Source organism: Narcine bancroftii, chromosome 1 (genome assembly GCF_036971445.1).
Source record: "Narcine bancroftii isolate sNarBan1 chromosome 1, sNarBan1.hap1, whole genome shotgun sequence".
In the NCBI taxonomy this organism is placed as follows: Eukaryota; Metazoa; Chordata; class Chondrichthyes; order Torpediniformes; family Narcinidae; genus Narcine; species Narcine bancroftii.
The window spans coordinates 117,616,752-117,636,328 of record NC_091469.1 but is presented as its reverse complement, the minus strand read 5'-3'; the positions used below and the strand labels follow the sequence as shown (position 1 = coordinate 117,636,328).

The 19,577-nt window shown below is 40.4% G+C and overlaps 1 protein-coding gene across 1 annotated transcript in view; it reads left to right on the top strand.

The window, feature by feature from the left end:
- Positions 1-19,577, top strand: part of mrps27 (mitochondrial ribosomal protein S27) — a 130,110-nt gene that overhangs the window by 30,280 nt on the left and 80,253 nt on the right. Inside the window, exon 4 of the mRNA XM_069936790.1 lies at positions 10,860-10,918. Within this exon, the coding sequence (XP_069792891.1) occupies positions 10,860-10,918 (59 nt within the window). The remainder of the gene's footprint in view (positions 1-10,859; positions 10,919-19,577) is intronic.

Genomic DNA, 19,577 nt, shown 5'->3' with positions numbered 1-19,577 from the left:
TTGCCCTATCAGCAGTGAACATTTGCTGCTTCATGGTTCCCAATAACCATCAACACCATAGGGTATAAGCAGCAACTAGGCTATGGGCAGCAAAGTGGAAGGACCCATCCACAGTCCATCCTGATGGCCTTGAAAGAGCTTGTGTTCAGAGATGTTTAAGAATGGTTGATAAGATAAATAAAAGTAAATTTTGTGCATATTTAAACTGATAAGCTCATTTAAAATATCATAGTTTATCAATGAATGAAAGTCAATAACATGCACTGTGATATTAAAATAAAAATAACTAAACCTAACTTTTAAATGAAGGTCAGTGGCTTAGATAGATTGGCAATGGGCAACTCAAAGACTAGGGACCAGAGATGAGGTGTATCTGATCCTGTGGTTCATCATCCTGTGGAATGTTCATGATATAATGGTAGAACAGAAGGTCAGCTTAACCTTCAACTCATTCCCACCTTCCATGCTGTTTTGTACAGGAGAGAATGTCTAGAATCTATGGCAATGTAGTTTTTAACCAGCCACTAGCTTTCTTTGTACTTGCTGGCTCATTATTGCAGTGATCTTGGAGAAATTAAATTACTTTATTTTAAGGAACTGCTATCAGTGGGCAATCTCTTAACAACAAGGTTTTAATGCCTGAAAGTAAAATAAAAATCTGCAGGCACAAGAATCTGAAATAAAAACAGAACTTGCTGGAAGCATTCAGCAGATCAGGTGGCATCCATGGAAAAGGAAACAGTAAATGGTTCAAGTCAATAACCCTTCCTCAGAACTGAGAAAGAAAGAAAAAAAAGATAAGCCCAAAGGAGCAGAGAGGGTGGCAAGAGGGATGGATATATCAAAGGGAATATTTGTGATAGGGCAAGACCAGGATAGTATTGGAAATTATATTTTAATGGATTAATGAGAGAGATTAATAATGCAAACAAGAAGTGTGGAATTTGCCCTACAAGTTAAGATATTAAGATAGATAAATCACTGGTGCTTGGCTCTATCTCTCTCCTTTTTCCTCTTGTCTACTTTCTCCTAGTTCTGAATTCATAGTGCCAAATTCCACCCCCCTCCCCCAATCAATTCTCACCTTTCCTCTCTCCTATACTCTTATCCATATCCAATTAACACCTTTGTCTGTTGCTCTGTACTTCTCCCCCTGCCTTCTTTCCTTCTCCCCAGCATTTTAATTCTGGCACCTGCCAGCTTTTTAATCATATCTTGAAGAAATGTCAGTTATATATCTTTATCTCCTTTGGATGTTGTGAGGCCTACTGAGTTCCTACAGCATTTCTGTGTTTTTACTGCAATCACAGTGTCTATCTAAAGACTTTGGTTTTTCGCTCCAAGATCTGCCTTCTCCTGTGTAACTTTTGGTGTCCCTTTCTGACTACTGGCTCACTTGCTCCTGGAAAATTAGGACTTGGTGTCCTATTATTTGATAGTAATTTAAGTTTTTTTAAAGATGTTCATCGCAATAAATCTTTTGAATTAAAACTAGTCAGTATTTTCAACCTTTTCTATTATACTGGTTTGTCTCAAAACAGTATCGATGTCCTTGCAACACAAAACAACTATTGAATATGTTTCAATTCCACTTGATATCATCCATTGCAAATGATCTGAATAAGTCAAGATGGCAAAATAATTTCTTGTGACTGGCATACATGAAATAAAAAGATTAATAAAGCACTAACTGATGCACATTTTCAGTTGAGTGAAGGATTTTCTTGGAGAATTTTTTTCCCCCTCCCAGGCTTGTTTAGCAAATTTCATGGTAAAAGAAGCAAGTTGAATGATTTAATTGCTTTGCCGTTTGTTCTTTGTATTGTTGATGCTGGCTGATTGCATCACTGTTGCTGAATTTAATGGTTTTTATTCATATTATATGTTCTGAATTGTTCAACAACAGTAAAGCAATAAAAATACTGCTATAATTGGACCACAAGAAATAGGAACGAGAGTAGGCTTGCTCCATCGTTCAAAAAAATCATGGTTGATCCAACTTTCCTCAATTCCACTTTTCCACCCTCCACTCATCATTATATCTGAAATATTATCTTAGCTTTGAATATATTCAAAGACTCAGTCTGCACATCTTGCTGGCAAGGAATTCTTTGTATGGAAATTTTCCTTTATCTCAGTTGTAAGTAGGTATCCCTTGTATGGAGTCTGTCCTTTGATCCTCTCATAATTGGTAACATATGCTCCCAGCATTTGATCAGGCCAGTCTCCAAAGAATCGTGCATGTTTTAATAAGATTGCCTCTTCTAAACTCCAATTACTACAAATCCAACTAGTTCAACTTTCCATATAAGACAATCCCTTCATCTCTGAGATTAGAGAAAGCTGGAGGGAGCAAAGAGGGATAGGAGAGTTTCAGAGAGGGTGTCAGGCAGCAATTTGGAGAGAGCAGGGTGGTACAGTTTCAAGGTATTGTATATGAATGCACGGAGTATAAGGAATAAAATGGATGAGCTTAAGGTAAAAAATGAACATTGGAGGATATGATGTTATCAGAGTAACAGAGACATGGCTACAGGAGGAACAGGATTGGGAAATTAATGTTCCAGGGTATACAACCTATCGAAAAGACAGAAAGTTAGGTAGAGGAGGAGGGGTGGCTCTGTTGGTGAAGAATGAAATTCAAGTGCTGGAAAGGAAAGACAATGAATCAGATGGAGTAAAATCTGTTTGGATAGAGTTGAGAAATTGCAAAGGCAAAAGAACCATAATAGGGGTTATATACAGACCTTCAAACAGTGGCTCTGATGTGAGAATCAGTATAAATAAAGAATTAAGATTGGCATGTCAGAGTGGTAGTGATACAGTAGTTATGGGTGAATTCAACCTGCAAGTGGACTGGGAAAATCAAGTAGGTGTTGGAAAACTAGAGAGTGAGTTTATAGAATGTCTTCTTGCAGCAGCTTGTGATGGAACCTACCAGGGGAAAGTCGATTCTGGATTTGATACTGTGCAATGACGTGGAGTTAATGAGGTAGGGGCACCATTAGGTAATAGTGACCATAGTATGATTACTTTTAATCTGCAAATGGAAAGGGAGAAGAAAAGGAATTCAGAAACATTAGTGCTACATCTAAATAAGGGTGATTATACAGCTTTGAGGGAGGAGCTAGCCAAAATACAATGGAAGGACATTCTAGCTGGGAGGACAACTGGGCAAAAATGGCAGGTATTGCTAGACATTTTTCACAGGATTCAGGACAAATTCATTCCAAAGAGGAGAAAAGGCAGTTGTGGTTGACAAAGGAAATCAAGTGCAGTATCAGGTCCAAAGGGAGTAAGTATAAGATGGTAAAGCAGAGTGGGAGGTTAGAGGATTGGCAGGCCTTTAAAAAACAACAGAGAGAAACTAAGAAAGTCATTCAGAAGGGGAAAATGATGTTCGAGAGTAAATTGGCAAGTAATATAAAATGGGACAGCGAAAGCTTCTTCAGTTATGTAAAAAGGAAGAAATTGGTTAGGGCCAAAATTGAGCCCTTAAAAACGGAGAAGGGTGAAATTATCAGTGGGAACATGGAGATGGCTGAGGAATTTAACAAATACTTTGCATCTGTTTTCACCAAGGAGGATATAGGTTATGATCAGATAAAGGGTAGGGGTCAAGCAGTATCTAGGGACTTGGTGAAATTACAGAAGGAAACAGAGAATCTGATGGATATTCAGATCCAGAAGCAGGTGGTTGTGAGAAAATTGTTAGAACTGAGGCCTGATAAGTCCCCTGGGCCTGATGGGGTGCATCCCAGGGTGCTTAGAGAGGTTGATCTGGAAATTGTGGAAGCACTAGTTGACATTTTCCTAAGTTCTTTATAGATTCGAGGAAGTGCCTGCAGACTGGAGAGGCTGTTGTTGTACCACTTTTTAAGAAGGGAGGGAGAGAGAATACAGGAAATTATAGACCGGTCAGCCTGACGTCAGTGGTGGGGAAGATATTGGAATCCATCATTAAAGGAGAAATAGCAGAACACTTAGGAAGGAATAATAGTATCGGTGCTGGCCAGCATGGGTTCCTTAAAGAAAAATCTTGCTTGACTAATCTCCTGGAATTTTTCAAGGATGTAACAAGGAGGGTGGCTCGGGAGAGTCAGTGGATGTGGTGTACTTGGACTTCCAGAAAGCCTTTGACAAGGTCCCACACAGGAGGCTAGTTAGCAAAATCAAAGAGCATGGTATCGGGTGTAGGGTGCTGTCATGGTTAGATAGTTGGTTGAGAAATAGGAAACAAATGTTTGGGATAAACAGGTCATTTTCTGGATGGCAGAATGTGATGAGTGGGGTCCCACAGGGGTCTGTGTTGGCCCTCAGTTTTTTATTATTTATGTAAATGATTTGGATAAGGGGATTAATAACTACATGTGCAAATTCGCAGATGACACTAAACTGGATGGTAGTGTAAAGAGCGAGGAGGATGTCAGGAAATTGTAAGGGGATTTGGACAGATTAGGGGAGTGGGCAGAAAGATGGCAGATGAAGTTTAATGGGAGTAAATGCGAGGATGTCCATTTTGGAGGCAGAAACAAGAGAGCAGAATATTATTTAAATGGTGTTAAGCTAAGGAGTGGGGTAATGCAAAGGGATCTGGGCCTACTTGTTCACCAGTCATTGAAAACTATCATGCAGGTTCACCAAAGGTGAAGAAGGCGAAAGTTATGTTGGCTTTCATAAAGAGGGGATTGGAGTATAGGAGTAGAGAAGCTCTCTTGCAGTTGTACAGGGCCCTGGTGAGACCTCACCTGGAGTATTGTGTCCATTTCTGGTCCCCATATTTAAGAAAGGACATACTTGCTCTAGATGGAGTGCAGTGCAGATTTGCGAAGTTAGTTCTCGGGATGGCAGGATTGTCATACACGGATAGGTTAGAAAGACTTGGATTATATGCAATGGAGTTTAGAAGGATGAGGGGAGACATGATTGAGGTATTTAGGATTATCAAAGGAGTTGACAGGGTGAAATCAGAGTACATGTTCCCAATGATGGGAGAGACTAGGACTAGAGGGCATAGTTTAAGAATACAAGGAAGGCCATTTAAAACAAAAATGAGGAGAAATTTTTTTACCCAGAGTTGTGGATCTGTGGAATGCATTGCCACAGAGGATAGTGGGGGCAGATTCGCTGGATAGATTTAAGAGAGAGTTGGATAAGGCTCTTGTGGGCAGGGGAGTTAAGGGTTATGGGGATAAGGCTGGGATCGGTTATTTAAAGAGAAAGATCAGCCATGATCTGATAAATGGTGGTGCTGGCTCGACGGGCCAATTGGCCTACTTCAGCACCTATTGTCTATTGTCTAACATTTCAATGATAATAAACATATTTTCTGAAATAAAGGACAAAAACTATTCACGGTACTCAAGATGAGAGCTCACAAGTACCTTGTATAGTTTCCGTAATATTTTAAATGCCTCCCCAATTACCTGCTGCACCTGTTAACCAACTTGCCATCAGGTTGGAGAATGCCCAGATGGAAAATTAGGTGTTGCTCCTCCAATTTATGTATGGTCTGGGTTTAACAGTACGAGGCCATTGACAGACATGTCAGCATGTTAGTGGGGCACAGAATCAAAATGTTTGACCACTGGCAGATACCTGACACTGATGTGGACAGAGAGAAGGTACTCAGCAAAGCACAGTCTGCGTCCAGTTTCTCCAATATAGAGAAGGCCACAACTGAAGTTCCAGAATCAGTAGATGGCTCTCGTGGATGTAGAAGTGAAGTGTTTCTTCACTTGTAAGGATTGTTTGAGGCCTCGAATAGTGGTGAGGGGGGAGGTGTGGACACAAATGTGGCACTTCCTGTGATCACAGGGGGAGGTACTAAGGGGGCAATTAATGGGAAGGGATAAGTGGATGAGTGAGTCACAGAGGGAGCAGTCACTGCAGAAGGTGGAGAGGGGAGGGGAAGATGTGTCTGGTGGTGGGTCATGTTGTAGGTGACGGAAATTATGGAGTTGTGTTGGATGTGGAGGCTCATGGGGAGGTGGGTGAGGACAAGAAATCCTGTTTTTGTTGCATCTGAGGGCAGAGGGGGCCATGGCAGATGAGCAGGAAATGGAAGACACATGGGTAAGGGCTGAATTGATGGTGGTGGTGGGAAAGCCACTTTTTAAGAAGGAGGACATTTTGGATAATCTGAACTGGAAGGCCTAATCTTGGAAACGGATACATCAGAGAGCAAAGAATTGAGCGAAATGAATAAAATCTTTGTAAGGAACTGAGTGAGAAGTATAGTCGAGGTAGTTGTGGGAGTTAGTAAGTTTATAAAACGTCTGTAGAAAGCTTGTCTCCCAAGATGGAGTCAGAGAGATCAAGAAAGGTGAGAGTGTTGCCAGAGATGGAACAGGTGAATTTGAGGTCAGGGTGAAAATGAGCAGCAAAGTGAATAAAGTTGAAGAATTTATCACATATGCATGAGGTAGCACTGATGTAGTTTTTACTACAGTGAGGGAAGATTGGAGGGGCCTTTCCTGTGTAGGCTTGCAACATGGATTGCTTCACAAGGTCCACAAACAGACAGGCATAGTTGGGACCTATGCAGGTACCCTTGGCTACTCCTTTGATTAAGAAAAGTGGGATGATTGAAAGAAGTTATTAAGGGTGAGAACAAGTTTTGCCAAATGGAGGAGTGTAGTGGTGAGGGGGATTAGTTAGTTTCTTGCCAAGAAAGAAACATAGAAACATAGAAGATAGGAGCAGGAGTAGGTCATTCGACCCTTCGAGCCTGCTCCGCCATTCAACGAGATCATGGCTGATCTTAAAGTTCAGTACCCCATCCCCGCCTTCTCTCCTTATACTGAAGAAATAGATCTAACTCCCTCTTAAATATATTTAATAAACCTGCCTCTACTGCCCTCTGTGGCAATGAATTCCACAGATTCACCACCCTCTGGGTAAAGAAATTCCTCCTCATCTTGGTCCTAAATGGTTTGCCTATTATCCTCAAACCATGGCCCCGGGTTCTGGATTTTCCCATCATTGGAAACATCCCATCTGCATCCACTCTATCCAGTCCTGCCAGAATTTTATATGTCTCTATGAGATCCCCTCTCAAACTTCCAAACTCCAGCAAGTACAATCCCAATTTGCGCAATCTTTCCTCATAAGTCATTCCTGCCATTCCAGGTATCAGCCTAGTGAATTGTCTCTGCACTCCCTCCATTGCAAGAACATCCTTCCTTAGATAAGGTGACCAAAACTGCACACAATACTCCAGGTGTGGTCTCACCAAGGCCCTGTACAGCTGCAGTAAGGTATCCTTGTTCCTATACTCAAACCCTCTTGATATGAAGGCCAACATACCATTTGCCTTTTTAACCGCCTGCTGTACCTGCATGCTCGCCTTCAGAGACTGATGTACAAGTACCCCTAGGTCTCTCTGCACTTCCCCATCTCTTAATCTATTGCCATTCAAATAGTAATCTGCCCTCTGGTTTGTATTACCAAAGTGGATAACCTCACATTTATCCACATTGTAGTGCATTTGCCATGTATCTGCCCAGTCCCTCAATTTATCCAAATCACACTGGAGCTTCCTGACCCCCTCTTCCATGCACACAACCCCTCCTAGCTTAGTGTCATCTGCAAATTTGGAGATATTACATTGAATCCCCTCATCCAGATCATTAATGTAAATTGTGAACAGCTGGGGTCCCAGTACAGATCCCTGTGGCACCCCACTGGTCACCCCCTGCCACTCGGAAAACGAGCCATTTATCCCAACTCTCTGTCTTCTACCTGCCAGCCAGTTCTCAATCCACATCAATACTTTGCCCCCAATCCCATGAGCCTTGATTTTGGAAGCCAGTCGTTTATGCGGGACCTTATCGAAGGCCTTTTGGAAGTCCAGGTACACCACATCCACTGGCTCTCCCCCATCTATTTTACTTGTCACCATCTCAAAGAATTCCAATAGATTTGTCAAGCACGATTTACCTTTTGTAAATCCATGTTGACTCTGTCCGATCCCTTCTCTGCTAATCATATGCTCCGCTATTACATCCTTAATAACGGATTCCATCATTTTGCCCACTACTGATGTAAGGCTCACCGGCCTATAATTCCCCGCTTTTTCTCTACCCCCCCTTTTTAAATAGTGGGGTAACATTAGCTACCCTCCAATCCATGGGTACTGATCCTGAGTCTATCGAGTTCTGGAAAATAATTCTTAAAGCATCTGCTATCAGAATGGCCACTTCCTTAAGTACCCTAGGATGTAGATTATCAGGCCCTTGGGATTTATCTGCCTTCAATCCCATCAATTTCCCCAAGACCATGTCCTTAGAGATACTGATTTCTTTCAGTTCCTCCCTTGCATTAGTCTCTATGTTTCCCAATATTCTTGGGAGGTTATTTGTATCCTCTCTTGTAAAAACAGAACTAAAGTAAGAATTTAACTGGTCTGCCATTTCCTTATTCCCCATTATATATTCCCCTGATTCCGACTGCAAAGGACCTACTCTGGATTTCACCAATCTTTTCCTCTTGACATATTTATAAAAGCTTTTGCAGTTGGTTTTTATATTTGCTGCAAGCTTACTTTTGTAATTTATTTTTGCTCTCTTGATTAATCCCTTTGTCCTCCTTTGGTGCATCTTGAACTGCTCCCATTCTTCGGTTGTGGTACGTTTTTTGGCCAATTGATATGCTCTCTCTTTGGACCTAATGCTGTCTCTAATTTCCCTTGTTATCCACGGTTGAGTCACCTTTTTTGGTTTATTTTTATGCCAAACCGGTGTAAACGATTTTTGCAATTTCTCCATTAGATCTGTGAATGCTTTCCATTGTCTATCCACAGTCAACTCCCCCATAAACACCACCCAATCAATCTTACTCAACTCCCGTCTCATACCATCATAATTCCCTTTATTTAAATTCAGGACCTTAGTCTCGGTTTTAATTTCATCACTCTCCATGTCGAGTGAGAATTCGATCATATTGTGATCGCTCCTACCCAAAGGGCCTCGTACAACAAGATTGTTGATTAGCCCCTTATCATTGCATAATACCCAATCTAAAATGGCCTACTTCCGATTTGGTTCCTCGACATATTGGTCTAGATAACCGTCCCGTAAACATTCAAGGAATTCCTCCTCCTCAGTATTTTTACTAATTTGGCTAGTCCAATCTATATGCAAATTAAAGTCTCCCATGATGACAGCTGTTCCCTTATTGCACGCTTTTCTAATTTCTCTTTTAATGCCTTCCCTCACCTCTACACTACTATTTGGAGGCCTATATACCACCCCCACTAACGTTTTCCGCCCCTTGCTATTTCTCAGCTCTACCCATATAGATTCCTCATCTTCCGAGTTGATATCCTTTCTGTCAATCGTGTCGGTCCCTTCTCTCACCATCAATACTACCCCACCCCCTTTTCTTTCTTGCCGATCCCTCCTAAATATCGTATACCCCGGGATGTTAATTTCCCAGGCTTGCCCACCCTGCAGCCATGTTTCTGTAATCCCAATCAAATCATATTTGTTTATCTCAATTTCCACAGCTAATTCATCTACCTTGTTCCGAATGTTTCTTGCATTAAAATATAAAGCCTTCAGATTTGCTTTTTTCACCCTCCTTGCTCTTTCTGATCTTTTACTTTCGCTGCCTAACCTAACTTTTCCTGTTTTATCTTTTCTGTCCTTTGCCCTATCATACAGGTTCCCACCCCCCTGCCAAATTAGTTTAAAGGGCTTTGAGGCCTTCTGCAGGAAGATAGAGGTGTAAAGAGATTGGAAGTCCATAGTGTAAGTAAGGCAGTCAAGTTCAGGGAATGGAAGGCATGTGAGATATCACGGATGTAGGTGGAGAGGGATTGGACCAGGGGAGAAAAAATGGAGTTGAGGGAAGATGGGGTAGGAGCATGTGTAAACAATCATTTATCTGGATAATTGGGTTTGTGTATCTTGAGAAGAAAGTTGGATCAGGCAGTATGGGGATGAGAAGCAGTGAGGTTGGAGGACATAGGAGGGAGGTGACCCGAAGTGGTGAGGTTAGAGATAGTTCTAGAAACTGTGGCTTGATGTTCTTGGGTGGGGTCTATTGAAGGAGTAAGTAGAAGGAGGTGTCTGAGAGCTGTCGTCTTGCCTCAGCAATGTAGAGGTCAGTGCTCAAGACCACAACAGCACCACCTTTGTTACATGTTTGATTGTGAGGTTGGGATTGTTGTGGAGAGAATGAAGGGCAGAATGTGCAGAGGAAGTGAGATTGGAATAAGAAAGGGGAGTGGTGAAGTTGATGTCTCAGCTGTAATTGGAAATAAAAAGTTGCAGAGCGGGCAGCTGGCGAGCACGAGGTGTCCAAGAGAAGGAAGAAGGCATAAAATGGAGAAGGGGTCTTGAATGGGAGGTGGAGAATCCTGGTCGAGAAAGTGGGCACAGAGACAGAGATGATGGAAGCAGATTTCGGCATTGAGCCTTGCACAGAACTCATTAAGGTGTGAACAAAGCTAAGGTCTCTATTGAGGAATGTTCCATCTCTGAGAGGGAATGGTCAGAAGGGATTGTAAAGACTAAGTAGGACTTAGAGTGGGTGTCAGTGTAGTGGAGGGTATTGGGGAGGAATCAGGGCGGGGGGCTGGGGGGGGAGTGGAGGTTTGTGAAGTCAGAGGGGAGGGTTGGGGAAGTCAGGGTGAGAGTCAGCATTTGAGGCAATGAGAGCTCCGGCTGGATGGAAAACAAAAAACACAGATCCTGGAAATCAGGTGCAAAACAAGAAATGATTTAAGTGATCACCAGATCAGCTCATACAGAATCTATGAAATTAGTGAATTGAGGTTAAATGTCATAATGTCTGTGATCAGAACACTATAAATTACTTTTATTGTAAATTCATGCAATGTTTTATTTCTGTAGTTTATTGACAACATTTCCTCAAGAGAAGAAATTGACCAAGCTGAATATTATCTTTATAAGTAAGTACATTTTCCCTCATCTACGTTTCTTACAAAGGGTTGCATCGTAAACAAGCAGAATTTTGTTGTTTCATGCCCACAGACTAGTTGAACCCAACAGTCTACTTCTAGTTTCAAAGTAACTGAACAGGGATGGAATGAGCTGCTAAAATCTGTATCTTATTATCCCATAAATTAAGTGTCATGTTATTATTAATTTCATTTTTATTTTCACCACAGACGTACCCTGTATGGTAGTAAATGTTAATTAATTGTTAGCAAAAGATAACGTGTGATTCTAAATAAGAATTCTGAGGGAATCTGCATCTGCCTTTCTTTATTGTATCATTATTCTTGATGTGCTTCAACAGTGAAAGGTACAGAAATTATTTTGGAATTAACCCATATTAATTCATATAGTATATTAGTTCTGTCTTGATGTTGTGTGGTTTGTGATGAAAAAATGTGGTGGCTATTTTTTGCACTTTTTCTTAAATAAAAAAAGAAAAAAAATTGCTTTGCATTCTTGAATATTAAATCTCTGAGAAGCCACAAGGCGAATTACTGTTGGGGGGCAATTCTGTGTGTGCATTTGTTAATGTGTTATATTTTTTCTTGTGGCCTCCATCGGTTGTGGTTAACCATGGGTACTGCACCTCTGGTAGTCACTGAGCTGGAGTGGCCTCTCCAGGGCAAGCCAGGGAAGAGATGATATGGAGATTTGTCTGTTGCCCATGCAGCGGGACCCCCCTCTCCATGCTAATGACAGATCCAAATGAACGACGAAAGTCGATACAATTTGGTGCCAGCAGCATTGCAGGACTTGCCATGCTAGAGCTGGGTGCAGCAGACAGCCACCTTCGGGATTCCAACTCTGGATTTTTCCTTGGGGTTTACTCCCAAAGTCTTTCCATGAGCGGGTATGGCCACAAGGTAACAGGGTTTGAAAGTGGGAGTTTTCTCTCACCTAGATAAGTTACAATTCGTGGTTAACAAGCCCCATCTGCCAGGAACAACTGATTTCAAGGTACCCTTCTCCTGTCAGTGAGAACAGCTCCACCGGACATAAGAACTATGTCACAAGTGAAGGTCAGGAGTTGGACTTGGTTGTCAGAGGCTGTTTCAGATGCATGCCATGAAGAGTTTTTGTGTAGCAGTGGGAGTTCTTCCCCACTACCATCCCCTTTGGCTATGGCAACTTTTCAAGCCAGTGTGTTAAATGAGTGCATATATTCGTATACAAGTGTCTCTGGGAGCCAAATGGAACCTGATGATCATGTTATTCCATTGAAACTAGTATCCTTGTCCTCAGTAGTGGTGATAGGATTGTTATAGGAATACCTTTGCTGCAGAATTGGTGTACTCTTTACAATTGGTACACACAGCAGCCAGAGTATGCCAATGGTGGAGGTAGTGATTATTTAGGACAGTGGATATGATAGCATTCAAGTGGATGGCTTTGTTCTGGATTGACCTGAGTTTTGATAAGCTGCAGATGTCCACATTGGTAAAGAATATTCCACCATACTTCACATTTAGGTGAGTGACTCATCCCAGGATATCCAGTTACTAACCTTCTTTTGTTGCCACACCATTTAAGTGGCTTGTCCAACTGAGTTTCTAATTTGTGAGATCACAGTTGCAATATTGTGTGCAGTCTGGTTAGCCAGTTATAGGAAAGATATCAAGCTGTAACAAGTGAAGAAAAGATTCACAAGAATATTATCAGAATTGGCAAACCTGAATTGTAACAAGAAGCTAGATAGACTGGGATTTTCTCCCTGGAGCTTAGGAGACTGACTATTTACCTTATTTAAACCCTTCATTACTTTATAGAGGTTTGTAAAACAGGAGTGCCCTTGATAAAGTAAATAGTCATAGGATAAGGGAATCCAAAACCAGAAGACATAGATTTAAGGTGAGAGATGAAAGATATAAATGTGTCCTGATGGGCACATTTTTCACAAAGAGGATAGTCTGCGTATGAAACAAGTTGCCAAAGGAAGTGTATAGGCAGGTAGAGTTGTAGCATTTAGACTGATACATTCATGGATAGGAAAGGTTCAGAAGCATAAGGACTGAATGTGGGCAAATTGGACTAGTTTGGGTAATAGTTTGCATGTTGGGCCAAATGGCCTCTTTTTATGCTGTAAAATTCAGACTTTCTGGTTAATCAATCATCCTGACTATGTTGTAGTGCAAATATGCTCCACATTTGTCCACGTCTGAATATCATGTAGCTCTTGTAGCAGGCAAGCATTAACTGCTTATTTTTCCTGAGAGACAAACAAAATTCTGCAGTTATCAGTGATGTTTCTCCTTCTGACTTTTAATTTTAAGGGGGTAATTGATGTAGTAACTGAAGATGTTCGGGCCTGAGACAGTAACCTGAGAAGTTATTGTGGTGATGTCGTTGGGATGATATAAATAACTTTCAGCCATATTGAATGCAGTTCGTAAATGGAAGATGATGATGTGGTTCACTATTTCCTGCACTCCCCCAGGCTCTCCGGAATGAAATTGATGGGAAAATTTAGGAGAAATTTCTTATTCAGGAATTCCACATTCCAAAAATATTTGAGGTTGATAACATAAATGGCCTTATAAAGCTAGATATGAATGTTAACGGGAGAAAACAAGATGGATGTATGGAAGTTAAACAAGAAAATCTGCAGACACTGATTATAGTGCAATACACAAAAGCCCTGGAGAAACTCAGCAGACCACACAGCATTTATAGGGTCCTGATAGGCACAACGATTTAGATCTGAGCCCTTCGTCAAGATATGACCAAAATTCAGGCAGGCATCTGAATAAAAAGGTGGGAGAGGGGAGAAGGCAGGAAGGAGCAGGAAAGAGTTTATGGGTGAGAGGATGGAAGGAAAAAAAAGCTGAGGTGATCAGGGAGGGGGTAACTTTATGTATGGGGAGAGAAGGTAAGGGGATGTGGAGCTCGGGGAAAAGACACAGAGGAGTAGGAAAAGAGTGAGATGGGGTGGGTGTTAACGAAAACTGGAGAAGTTGATGTTAATGCTGTCTGGTTGGAGAATGCCGAAACCGAATATTAGCTGTTCTAAATATATTTAAATAATTTGAATAAATTGAGAGAAGTCTCGTGTGGACTATGAGCACAAATGTAAGCCAGTTTGTCAGTTTCTGTTCAGTGCATTCTATGCAATGTGAAGATATTCATGAAAAAAAATGTTATCGAACAAAATCATTACCAAAAACTTCTGCTCGTTGAGAAATTGCTACACTACATTGAGAAATTTGCCATTTGAAGCATTTGGGGGGTGGGGGGGGGGGGTGGCGGAGAGAGATTGTGATCATGGAGCCAGGTTAAAACTTTGCAGAATTGGCCAGAATTAATAGATAAATTGCCTCTGCTCAATACCAAGTCTCCAAATTAACTTGTAAAAACTTCAAGCAAACTATAAAAACTTAATCTCTCTCCTAATAAAATGACTGTTTCTGACCAAGAAATATTGGCACTGAAAATACTTCAAAATGATGTGAGACAGATAATTGCAGATAACACTGATATCCTTCATGTGGTCGAATCTGAAGTTTTGGTGCTGGGCCATTTCTCAAAAATAATTTTAAACAAAAAAATCAATGACAGTGAGAAGTTTCTTGCCAGGTCTTCACCATTAAGTATGCTATTTTAGATGTGCTATACTTACTGCTTGGTGAATGAAATTAATTGAGCACCTTTTTGGTAAGTCTATTATGCAGAGATTTTTCTGGTTATTTTCATCCTCTCACAAAGTACATCATCACTAAAACTGTTAAAAATCAAATTACATATGTTGCAATGTATTCATAATCCTATAAGAAAATTAGTCATTCTAATAGTAATGGAAATTAAATGATTGATTTTTAATGGTGGAAAGGAGAAAGAGGGGTGGAATAGGGAGCTGGAAGAAAGAAGACAGACAGAGGGATGGGATAGGGAGCTGGAGGAAAGGACACAGACAGAGGGTGGGATAGGGAGCTGGAGGAAAGGAGACAGAGAGAAAGGGAGAGACTTGGGGGAGGGGCTTCTTGGAAACTGGAGAAATCGATGTTAACGCCATCTGGTTGATCAGTGCCCAGATAAAATATTAGGCGTTCTTCCTATTTACGATTAGCTTCAGTTTGGCATGCATGAGGTCATGGATACACTTATCGGTGAGTAGGAATGGTGTGCGGAATTAAAAATTGTTGCCACTTGAAGGTCACTGTTATTGCAGCAGACTGAGCGAAAGAGCTCATCGAAACAAAATTCCAGTCTGCGTCCAGTCTCTCTGATAGAGGAGGCCATATCTAGTCCATTGGATGCAGTGGATGTGCCTTGCAGGTTCACAAATGAATTGTTGCTTCACTTGGAAGGACTGTTTGGGCCCTGACTGGTGTTGAGGGAAGAGATGTGGATGCAAATGTAGCACTTCTTGCGGTCACAGGAGTAGGTGTTGCAGTCGCGTACCTGCGTAGCAAGCGGTGCTTGTAACCACTGATGATGTAAGCATTTGCAGGAGTAATAGTGTGCATGTGCGAGTGTGTTAAGGGTCATTATACAGATGCAGGTGGAGGAGAGTGAGAGTGTCAGGGTCACAAGTGTGACAGACAGCCATTGAGAAGGTCAGAGGAGTTTGCTGGGTGGTCTTTGGGGAGTTGAGGAATGTAATGTGTCTAGTGAATAATAAAGAAAGTTGACTTCATAGTTGTAAACTGTGGTAAATCAATGTTGTTACAAGTAGTGACCCCATGAGTTTGCAGTACCTTTTAATTTAAAATGGACAGTGATGAGGATGAACCCCTTACAGGAGCAGTTGGGGAGGTCGAACTGAAGATTCCACTTCCTTTTTTTTATTAATAATGCACCAGCATGGTTTACAATCCTCGAAGTGCACTTCTCTGCCCTCAGAAGATGAAGTATTTTTAACTTGTGGACTAACTTCCAGACCAGATTGCCTGTGAAGTGGAGGGTGTCTTAGTGAATCCGGATGGTAATCTCCCATATGACATGCTTAATCCAGCTATTCTATGGCGTACTCAGCCAATCAAGGAGTTTCGTATTGCCCAATTACTAGCTAATGACTGCCTAGGTCAGGAGTCTCCAATGTGGTTGATATTGACCCCTGGGGCTTGATGGGACTATCCAAGGGGTCGATAAATGCCAGGGGAACAAAAGCTGGGGGGGGGGTGTTGATTGAACTTTTGTGGTGGAAAGCGGTCAGATCAATGGAAAATAGCACCTATGGCAGTGGTCGCCATCCACTGTCATGAGAGCGGGTCTTTTTGGCTGCCATGTTGTGTTTGGCTTTGGCCTTCGAATGTTGAGAGCGAACAGGAGAGCAGTTTGAGTATAAAAGAAAGATGTATATGCTCTTTGTTCCATTGGAATCCCTCTACACCCCTGTCCAGAGCCATCATGCCCCCCACCCCATACAATGCCGGGATTCCATGCCTGGGGGTCCATGAGGTATAAGGTATTCTATGAAAGGATCGAAAGCTTAAAAAGTTTGGGCTATCACAAATATTGAGGAGATGGCACAAGCTTGCTGGAACAGACCCTGTCGAAGGCAATTTTTGGAAACCGAGGTGTTTTCAATGTTTACCTCATGTTCAAAATCATTTGATGAGCGCTTTTTGAAAGTCCACGCTCAATCAGTTGGTGGATCATGCTGACCTTGTTATGTACATGACCTCCACCTTGAAGATAGGATTGGCTTCTTCCTCTAATCAATAGGAGCAAATGGAACTGGAACAACTTCTTACTGTACCTTGTGAAGTGCCAGCACCTTATCATAGAACCATAGAACACTACAGCACAGAAACCGGCCCCTTTGACCCTTCTGGTCCTTTTTTCCGTAGTCCCACTGACCTGCACCCAGCTTTTTCCCTCGTCCTACTGACAAGCACCCAGCCGATACCCGTCCATACCTCTCTCATCCATGTATCTGTCTAAATTCTTCTTTTAAAAAAATTAAAAAAAAATTTTCATATTGTGAACCATATCAATCAAAATATATACAAACGTTTCTCATTAAATATACACAGTGGGATTTTCTCCCTATTTTTCCCCCCTACTTTCCCTCCTCCCTTCCCACCCCCGATCAAAACCAATAAATATTCAACATATACAATACAATAAAAACATTAAACAATTCATCACACAATGAAAAATAAACAAGAAAAATGTGTAATCTACTTTTACACACTGGATCAAGTCGTCTTGTCTTCTTATCATTTTAGGGTATGGAGGTCCGAGGCAAGCACTGTCTGTTATGTTCCATGTACGGTTCCCAAATTTGTTCAAACAATGTGACTTTATTTTTTAAATTGTTATTTTTTCCAATGGAATACACTTACTCATTTCCATGTACCATTGCTGTTCTTTTTTAAATTTTTATTTGTGTTGATCTTGTACCCCGATATTTCTCCATACTCCTTCAATTTCTTATGTAATTCTTTTATTGATATTTCTGGTTCTGTTAAGTATACTATGATGTCATCTGCAAATAAGCTGATTTTATACTCCTCCTCCTTTATTGTTATCCCTTTTATTTTATTTTCTGTTCTTATCAGTTCTGCCAATGGTTCTATTGCTAAAGTGAACAGTGAGGGGGATAATGGACATCCCTACCTAGATGACCTACTTAATTTAAATTGGTTCGATACATATCTATTTACTGTTACCTTCGCCAATGGTCCATTATATAATGTTTTAATCCAATTAATATATTTTTCTGTCCAATGCTTTTTCTGTGTCTAAAGCAACAGCCACTGTTGGCTTCTTATTTCCTTGAACTGCATGAATTGGATTAATAAATTTACAGACATTATCCGCTGTTCGTCTTTTCTTAATAAATCCAGTTTGATCTTGTTTTACTATTTTTGGGGTACACAATCGGCCAATCTGTTTCCTAATAATTTCGCTATTATCTTATAATCTGAATTAAGTAGAGATATTGGTCTATATGATGCTGGTGTTAGTGGATCCTTCCCCGTCTTTGGTATTACTGTAATTATTGCTGTCTTACATGAATCAGGGATTCATTACTTCCAGGAGAGGAGGAATTAATAACTCTTTAAATGTTTTATAGAATTCTATAGGGAATCCATCCTCTCCAGGCGTTTTATTGTTCGTCAGCTTTTTTAATATATCCTGTACTTCTTCTATTTCAAATGGTTTTATCAGTTGGTTTTGTTCCTCTTCTTGCAATTTTGGCAGTTCAATTTTAGCTAAAAACTCTTCTATTTTACCATCTTTCCCCTCGTTCATAAAATTCCTTAAAGTTCTCATTAATCTCTATTTGGTTATATGTAATTTGTTTGTCCTTTTTCCTTGATGCCAATGCAGTTCTTTTAGCTTGTTCTGTTTTAAGTTTCCAGGCTAATATTTTGTGTGTTTTTTCTCCTAGTTCGTAATACTTTTGCTTTATTTTCATTATGTTCTTCTCCACCTTATATGTTTGTAATGTTTCGTATTTTATTTTTTTTTGTCCACCAATTCTCTCCTTTTTATTATATCATCCCTTTTTACTAATTATTTTTCTGTACTTACTATCTCCCTTTCCAACTGCTCTATTTCTCGATTGTAGTCTTTTTTCATCTTAGTTAAATAACTTATTATCTGCCCTCTAATGAAGGCTTTCATTGCGTCCCATAATTTAAATTTGTCTTTCACTGATTCCGTATTTATTTCAAAATATGTTTTAATTTGGCGTTCAATAAACTCTCTAAATTCATGCCTTTTAAGTAACATGGAGTTTAACCTCCATATATATGTTCTTGGTGGGATGTCCTCCAATTCTATTGCTAATAACAAGGGTGAATGATCAGATAGTAATCTAGCTTTATGTTCAGTTTTTCTAACTCTCCCTTGAATATGGGCTGACAACAAAAAACATATCAATCCTTGAGTACGTTTTATGCCTACTTGAATAATATGTGTATTCCTTCTCTCTTGGGTGCTGCCTTCTCCAGATATCCATAAGTTTCATTTCCTGCATTGATTTAACCATAAATTTGGCCACTTTATTCTTTTTGCTAGTCTTTTGTCCAGTTTTATCCAACATTGGATCCAAATTAAGGTTAAAATCCCCTCCTATCAATATATTTCCTTGTGTATCTACAATCTTCAAAAAAATATCTTGCATAAACTTTTGATCCTATTCATTAGGTGCATATATATTGAGCAAATTCCAAAATTCTGAACATATCTGACACTTTATCATTACATACCTCCCTGCTGGATCTATTATTTCCTCTATTTTGATTGGTACATTTTTATTAATTAATATATCTACACCTCTAGCTTTTGAATTATATGATGCTGCCACTACGTGCCCTACCCAGTCTCTTTTTAACTTATGTTCCACTTCAGTTAGATGCGTTTCCTGCACAAATGCTATATCTATTTTTTCTTTTTTTCAGTAAATTTAATAGCCTCTTCCTTTTAATTTGGTTATGTATTCCATTAATGTTTATAGTCATATAGTTCAACATGGCCATCTCATAACCTGCTTACACCTCATTTCCACTTCCTCACCACCACCTTTCCCCTTTTCCCCCTTTTCCCCATTTTCATCTCTCAGTTTTCCCTTTTTAAACTCAATGTATGACAACACATTTAAAACATAAAATACTCCAACAACTCCCACATCCAATATTCCCTTAACCCCAAATATCCCTC